The 8,046-nt window shown below is 37.3% G+C and overlaps 1 protein-coding gene across 1 annotated transcript; it reads right to left on the minus strand.

Moving 5' to 3' along the window:
• Positions 1 to 251: 251 nt before the first annotated feature.
• Positions 252 to 785, minus strand: LOC129944020 (ataxin-8-like). Its single transcript, XM_056053152.1, has 2 exons — positions 592 to 785; positions 252 to 456 (listed from the first exon to the last, which is right to left on the minus strand). The coding sequence occupies exons 1-2, from the start codon at positions 756 to 758 to the stop codon at positions 252 to 254; spliced, it is 372 nt and encodes a 123-aa protein (XP_055909127.1). The 5' UTR covers positions 759 to 785.
• Between the last annotated feature and the right edge of the window lie 7,261 nt (positions 786 to 8,046).

Genomic DNA, 8,046 nt, shown 5'->3' on the forward strand with positions numbered 1-8,046 from the left:
TCACTGGCTTTTTAGCGGAGCTCAGCTTAGGGCTCCTCCGGTTCCGTGCAGGAACTTATGCCCTTCAGAAGGACCGTCTTGAATTTTTCGCTCTTAGGTGTGTAGCTGAAGAACTCAGTTGTGGCCTCTTTTAGTAACTCTTTCACTAGTTTGTATTCGGCCAGTGAGAAGCACTGGACCAAATAGCTCTTTTCTTTTTCATTCAAAATTTTTACAAGAAATTTTCCCTTAGCGGCCGACTTACATACCTGTTAAATGTCCTGTATGTAAACCCAGTAGGTCATAATAGATGGCACCACCTCCTTCTTGGGCTGTGGTTGTTTCTGGTGTTGCTGCTGTTTCTGCTGCTGCTGTTTCTGCTGCTGCTGTTTCTGCTGCTGCTGTTTCTGCTGCTGCTGTTTCTGCTGCTGCTGTTTCTGCTGCTGCTGTTGTTGCTGCTGCTGTTGTTGTTGCTGCACTGCTTTCGTTGAGGTTGATGGGCCCTCAACATCTGGGTCTGCCACTGCTGATTTCGGTTTTTTCTTTTCCTCCGCTCCTGTGTTCTTGGAAGCGGGTTTGGGTTGAGTTTGTTTTTGCTGCTGTGGTTTTTTTTGCTGCTGTTGTTTTTGTTGCAGTTGCCGTTGCGCTGCTTCTTGTTGTCGGCGCGCTTCCTGCTTCAGCTTAAGTTGGCTGAGGAGTGGCTCCATTTCCTCCTTTAGTTTCCTCAAGCTGTCTTCGAACTTACTGATGGCTGCCTGTTTAGTTTGCAGGGCCGCCATCAGTGAATTTTCTTCTTGGAGGATTTGGTCCACCTCCACCTCCATCGATTTATTTGTTGACGGTTCTGGCTCCGATAGGATCTTGTTCCAAATTGGGAGATTGCCTCTTTCTCTTCACTGTTACACAGTGGTCCGATGTATGGTCTGATTGTGTTTCGGTGATTTTTTGTACCGCTGCTTGCACAACACTAACATCACCTGATATATTGGCAGGGGTTCCTCCCCTTCTCCATTTGCTTTTTTTCCCAATCTATAAAAGCTTCTTTATTTTTGGTGCACTCCGCACGGGATTCGAACCCACGACCCTTGGCGTTGTGATGCCACTTTTTTTTTTTTTTTAAATTCATTTTTATTTACTCAATCTTAAACCTATCTTAAAGCTAGACAAAAATTCATAAAAGTAGCTTAATTATCAATAACTTACAACTAACTTAATGTTCCCATACGGACACTCTAAGTTAAACTATAACTCTAACTACTAATGCTTTTCAGCCCTAGGATCTTTTTTACTTCTATTTAAATTTTATTTATTTTGTATTTATTAGAAAATTATGAGAAAAAACTAATATCAAGGTCCTTTTTTATTTTTACTTAACTTAAACTACCTATTCTACCTATAAACTACTTAAAACTAGAACAAACACAGCAGCAAATCTAACATTTTTTGTTTTTATATTTTTTTGTCTTTTTTATGTTTTTTTCTTAATATTTTTTTATATTCCATGTTTTTTTTGTTTTTGTTTTTTTAATTTTTTTTTTGTATTTTTTTTTGTGCCACCATGCCTATTCTACTTAAAACTAAACCCTTATACTATTAAACAAGTATGTAAGCCGGCCAAGGCTTGAAACTCCATCCCGACTACCCAATATCAAGTGCCGATTGAAGCCACCAAAACTGGTTCTCCTGCTTCACCCTATCAGTTCGGTCCCGTTCGGACACAGCCCTACTGAACCGAAGGAGCTCTGCTTCACCTTGCGCCATGACGTCCCGATTGTACAGGAGTCGCCTATCCACGGTTCTTCGTCTGACGTGGTAGATTAACGGAACTGCCAATCTATTCTGTATCAGACCGCATCTATCTAAAAAGAGGAATGGCTCTGGGGGAATGAAGCCGCTCAAGCGTGCACTCTCAAAATACTTGTCGTTCGGATAGAACGCCCCGAAAATTAAATTGTTGGTCGAAGACATAGCTCTTGCAATGTGACCTCGAACGAGTTTTATCACGAAATTGTCAATTCTGTTGATTCGAGCCCCGTTGTATAGGACCTCGTTGGAATAGTAATGCACATAAGCAGATTCGACTGTTCGAAGTAACCGGTACAGCGTCGTAAACACTGTCGCTCGAACACCCGAAACTTCTCCATCTGGGAAGGGGCAACGTTGAACCATACAGAACAACCATAAGCGATCATTGGCCGTATGAGGGCCATGTAGCAAATTACCTTCACTCTGGGGTCAAGCCGACTGCTAAAAAACAGCCGTTTCGTCAGAGCAAAGGCTCCCCTGGCCCTGTTCAGAGCACCATTTATATGTCTGTCGAAATATAAATACTGATCTAACCAGATACCGAGGTACTTCACTACACTTTTGCTCGCTAATGGCTGCCCATGAAGATCAACGATGACCATCTTGCGCAAATTCTTACACGTATCCCTCGTGGCCCTAGCCAACGGAGTCTGAACCAGAATTGTCTCTGACTTCTGGACATTTATTTTCAGTTTCCAGTCGTCGCAATATCGCTGAATCTTGTCGAAATCACGCTGCAAGAGAATTCTAATAACCTCAACCTTTCGTGCCGTTCTGTACGCAATTAGATCGTCGGCGTACGTAATTGAATTTGTAAAACTACCTATCAGATCGCTGGTGTAAATGCTGAAGAGAATCGGCGAATTCACCGCTCCCTGTTGAACACCATTTTTAATTGTGAATGTTGTGGTAGAATTTACATTGCCACTTTTGCCAACAAACTTTCTACCGTTAAGCATATCATAAAGTATGTACAACAATGGCTTGCTTATGCCAAGCCTGCTCAGTTTTAGGTAAAGACCCTCTAACCATACGGTGTCAAAGGCCTTTTCCAAATCAACCAGAACAGCACCTGTGCATTGTTGTTTTGATTTATTTCATTGGATATCAGAAACGAGTTTAGACGCAACATGAATTGTGTCATGACCCGCCTTGAACCCGAACTGTTTATCCGGAATTATTGTGTTGTCCGTGTTGTGTTATTAGTCAGAGCCCTATTAATGAATTTTTCGAAAACTTTGCTGATGCTCGGAAGAAGACTTATCGACCGAAGATTTGACGGGTTGGAGTTGTCCTTTCCCTTTTTCGGGAGAGGATGAACCACAGCGGTCTTCCAATGCACTGGATAATATGCATTATTCAGTGCATTGTTGAGGAGTGTGGTGTATATGTCAATTGCTTCCATCGGTAAATGTCTTAGTACAACGTTGGATATACCATCGACACATGCTGACTTTTTGTTTTTTATGGAATTGAAGATGAGCTGAAGCTCAACCTTCGTCACTAACAAGGGACTTGGTTTCGGATCTTCAATTATATAAAAGACATCGTCAAAGATGGCTTCCTCTGGATCTATTTGCGCTGTCCTGAGTACGTCTCTGTTCTCTTCAGTTCTTTGGAGTTTAAGACACGGAAGGTCATTGTCGTTTTTTTCCTGAATATCTTGTTGATTTCGGGGAACATACCAGGGTCACTCGAATTAACTGACCGTATCTTGCGGTCCCAGTACTTGTTAATTGATAACCTGTAGTTCTCCTTAATCAACAGATTGACATTTTTTATTGACGATTTCAGTGTCCTAACCTCCAAGTCGTGTGGGTCTGTAAGTCGTCTGTACAAGTTTTTGAGTCTTGTCAGTAAGCCACTCTTGTGCCTACGTAGTGCGTCAATAGTCGCGTTTCTGTAAGCGTCCATTTGGTCCCGGTCTTTGTACTTTGGAATTGTCCGTTCTATTGTTCGTTTTATTGTTTCGTCCATCTGTTGTAAATGTTGGTCAATTTCTGTATTTGTAAGGTTTCTGTTATTTGGTGGGGCTATGCCACTCGAACGAAGTTCTCTAGCTAAGGCGTTGGTGAAACGAGGCCAACGCATCTTACTGTAATTATAAGAATGCGTTGCAACGTATTCCTCCAACTCCACGCGTTCGTTCGGAATCTGCATTACAGCAGCCAGTCCGCAGTGATCACTGTCGTACTCGACTGTCTGTAAGCAGTTTCGAGGGTGATTAACCACTTTGTCTGTTACTGTCAGTCTAGTGTCGTACAGCAAAAGATCCAGAAAGGAGTCGGTTCTTGGATACGATGGCTTTTCGGTAGCCAGCAGGTCGACGCCATATTCAACGCTGTAAAGATTCATCAAATGATTACCTCTGGGATTACTATGTTGATTTCCCCAATCTTCATGTTTTGCGTTCAAATCACCGGCCAAGATGAAATAGTTTTCTTATAAGTTCAGTTTAAGTTCCCTAAAAAGAATCTCGAGTTTTGAAGCAAAGTAAGTAACCTGCGGAGCTCCAGCCGCATAAGCCGCAATCATATACATCCACTTCCCTTGAGAGAGAGAGATGCATACAACGCAAACTTCTAGCGTCTTGAGCTTCCGCAATTCATTGTTATATACGACTTTATAATTAATGCCTTTTCGTATAAAGAGTGGAGTCCCCTTGAGTGGAGTCGGGCCGGTCTCTTCTTACGATATTGTAATTTTTTCCGGAAGCCACCTCCACTGGGCTACCGATTGGTTATTTTAAATAGCTGCAAACTGCCTTCTTAATTCTCAAACACTACAAATGCACTTTATTTAATTAACTATTTATTACTTCTCACTTTGAAAGTCAAAGAACGACTGATTGTTCGGACGCCACCTCCACCGACTATTTATATAAAACAGTGGCTCAATGCCAACTTAGCCACTGCTCAAACACTTTTAAATTTAAATTGCAAATAGAAAGAAAATTAATTTACACTTCTTCACTCGCTGGAAGTCAAAGAACGACTGTACGATAACTAAGGCGATAAAGTTTAATGACGGATTTGTATAGAACAGTTAAAAACAATAAGTTTTCACTATGGAAGCGGAGTCTATTTTCCCCGTTTAGGCGTTAGGGGCAATTTAAAAAATTATGTAGGTACGTTAAATGGAAAAAATAATGGCAATACTTACAAATAAGTTTTATACAAGTTTTTATAGCTAACACTTTTGTCTATTAGCTTGTTTTAAATCGAGTCAAAACTATGAAAATTCAAAATGTCATCAAATATGGTTAAACAAAGAACTTATGGTTTCTTATACATGAATCACTTATTAGGAAAACAACATGTTCCTACGTGATTATATGGAAATGTAACATAATATTTAATAGCATGTTTATGACCGAGAGGATCGTGCTTATTGCTAATTATTATATTTTGGTTCATATTTTCTAATTACTGATGGAACAGACGTGTGCTAATTTGCATAGTTCTTGAAAAAAGCTGTTTTAAACTCAAAATTTGGGCAAAAAAAATGTACAAAGAGCCTTAGAGTGTAATTTTTAAAACTTTAAGATTAACTAATATTGCTTTTAGAATTCATTGCTCATATTTGTTTTTTATAAAAAACTGAAAATTAAATGATTTTATGTATTCTGGTTCTTGAAATTATTTTTTCCTTGCGTAGTCTTATTTTGATAATAATAAGCGAATATGGATTAAGGTATACCTGTGATGAATTGTTTTCGTCTTAAATCCAGCTTATTTAAATGCACGTATAATACACTTTTCAATTTAATAAAAAGCTATAATTGTCTGAACAAGGTGTTTGTTGTATTATACAAAGAAAACTTGAAATATATTAGCAAAAATAATGTGTAACACTGTTTTTTTTTTAATTTAAATGTAATATAAAAAGTTCTGATCCATGTACAATTATAGGTTCAAATAATTATCTTTTTTGAATATTACAATAACTCTTTTCTTCGAATTTAAGAACGACGACTATTTCATAAAAGTATTTTGATAATTACAAAGCAGAGACCAAGTTTTAACAATTTCACTATAAGTTAAGTCTCTCAATTAAAAAAAATAATGAAAGTGTGACATCATATAAACATCACCCATAACCAGAGATGGCAGAAATGCGATTTTTTGATTTACTCCATTTGTTACGTCTGCTACATAAATGAGGTAGTTAATGTAGTTAAATGTAGTTAATGTAGTTAAATGTAGTAGACGTACCGGTAAACGTCAAAAAGTAGTTTGAAATGTCCATTTAACCACCAAATTGACATATTGCATCAAAAAGATCAAAAAGTGTGAAAACCTAACTCTCGAAAATTCGGTACAGGCTTAGCCAAGAACATTCTAAAAAATTGATAGATATCATAAACTCTTTACTCTTAAAATGAACGACAAAATTAAAACAGATGATAATTAAATAAAAAAGATGATTAATAAATTTTAGATATTTCTTTCACAAAACTTCGAATTAATTGATTTAGTTCATTTACGCAACATATTTGGTTGTTATGTATAGTTCAGTGTTTTTCACTCGTTAATAACATATTTGCTTATTTCTTGGAGGTGAGTTTGAAAACGACAACAATTATACATTTGCTGCTTCATCTTCCACTTCAGCTGGTCACAGCTATACAAGTCTAACATGATTTTAGTCAATCTGCGTAAGGATCCCTCTTGCAAAACAATCACCGACAAACACCTCATGCCACAAGGTGGATTCTTTGAGTTCGTTTCGTCGCCTCATATGCTCTTCAAAGTTGTTATGTACATGGCTATCTCTGGGGTAATTCCAGGCAGTAGCACTTGGGCTTAAATCGTCATTAGGGTAATTGTCAATCAGGTTAATTTGCAGGCAAATCATCGCTTGAGTTTCTTTTTTTAACTTTGTTTGTATCGTTTGCAGACTGAAAATGCTTGGTTTACGCACAGATAGCACAGAGAGAATTTAAAGAACTATCCAAAGAGACGTTATCCAGACGTTAAAAATTGAATATGGAACTTTAAAAACGGATACATTCCATAATCTAATAATAATAATTAAGTGCAATAGTTTTTAAGCATTTCCACAATTACTTTCATTTTGATTCCTTGTCAGGTGCTATTTCTTAAGTTAAACAAACAAAAATAAGACTTGTACATTATAAAAATACAAACATTGGAACTCACATGGACGTGTTCTTATAAGTATTTTTAATTTTTACTAAAAAGTGTGAATGCAAAGTTCTTACTCACACTTCAAGGGTATCAGGAAGGTATAAACGATTCCTGAAGTACATTATTGTTCGCAGGAAACGACCACCAAAGATATGAGGAAGGGAGGACATCTTTGGTGGAATAATCGGAAAAATAGCCTACACGACTAAACTTCCCATAACGGATTCAGGCGACACTTCGGAGACGAGATGTTGATGGTGGACTTGAAATTTCAAAGCTGTACAAATAGAGGAAATATATTAATTAGAGTCCAGACCAGTACCCGTCCTACCTGAAACACCCTCAAATTCTATTCGGGTGAACTCTCTCAAATTCGCTATCGGTGAATACATGTGGGTGGTGAAAAAAAGCAAAACTTGGGATTGGGCTACAAAAAAAATTTAGGGAATTTTTGTGACTTGTCAAAAATGACATAATTTTTCCATATTTAATATAATTTGACATTTCTTAGAGCAAAAACCTTTATAATGAAGAGAGTATACACAAGTTCACTTCAATGAATAAAAAGTACCTATTTCAAATTGCAGTGAAGGAGGTGCAACAATAATCGATTTATTTTATAATTTGTGTTTTTATTTTAGATCCTGCCAATAACATACCATAATGCAGGAAGCAACTTTTCTGAAGGAATCTGGAAGACAAACCAAACAAGGTGCTCATTTACAGGTAAGTATTTATAGTATATCTTTATATATGAAAATTTTAGTAATCTCAGGAGCAAAAACATTTAGGGTGACCATACGCCGAGTCGTTGGCGCTAGTATCGAAAGTGGAGAAATTCAGCGGGAGCGAGAGAAAAATATATTAGATTTGTTTTAGATTTTCAGGAGTTGATATGTAGGTATGTACAGTATTTTTAAATATGTCCAAATAATTTCAATAATTTGATAATTGGAATTTGTGTCTTTTATTTATGTTCCAATCCTACTATTGTTATGTTATTGTAATAAATAAATGTAAACAATACACATTAGAGGGGTTAAACAAGATGCAAATGTTGTTTATATGTAGGTACCAACATATATGTTGTTTTCTGTTGTAGGTACCTTTT

Source organism: Eupeodes corollae, chromosome 1 (assembly GCF_945859685.1).
Source record: "Eupeodes corollae chromosome 1, idEupCoro1.1, whole genome shotgun sequence".
NCBI classification, from domain to species: Eukaryota; Metazoa; Arthropoda; class Insecta; order Diptera; family Syrphidae; genus Eupeodes; species Eupeodes corollae.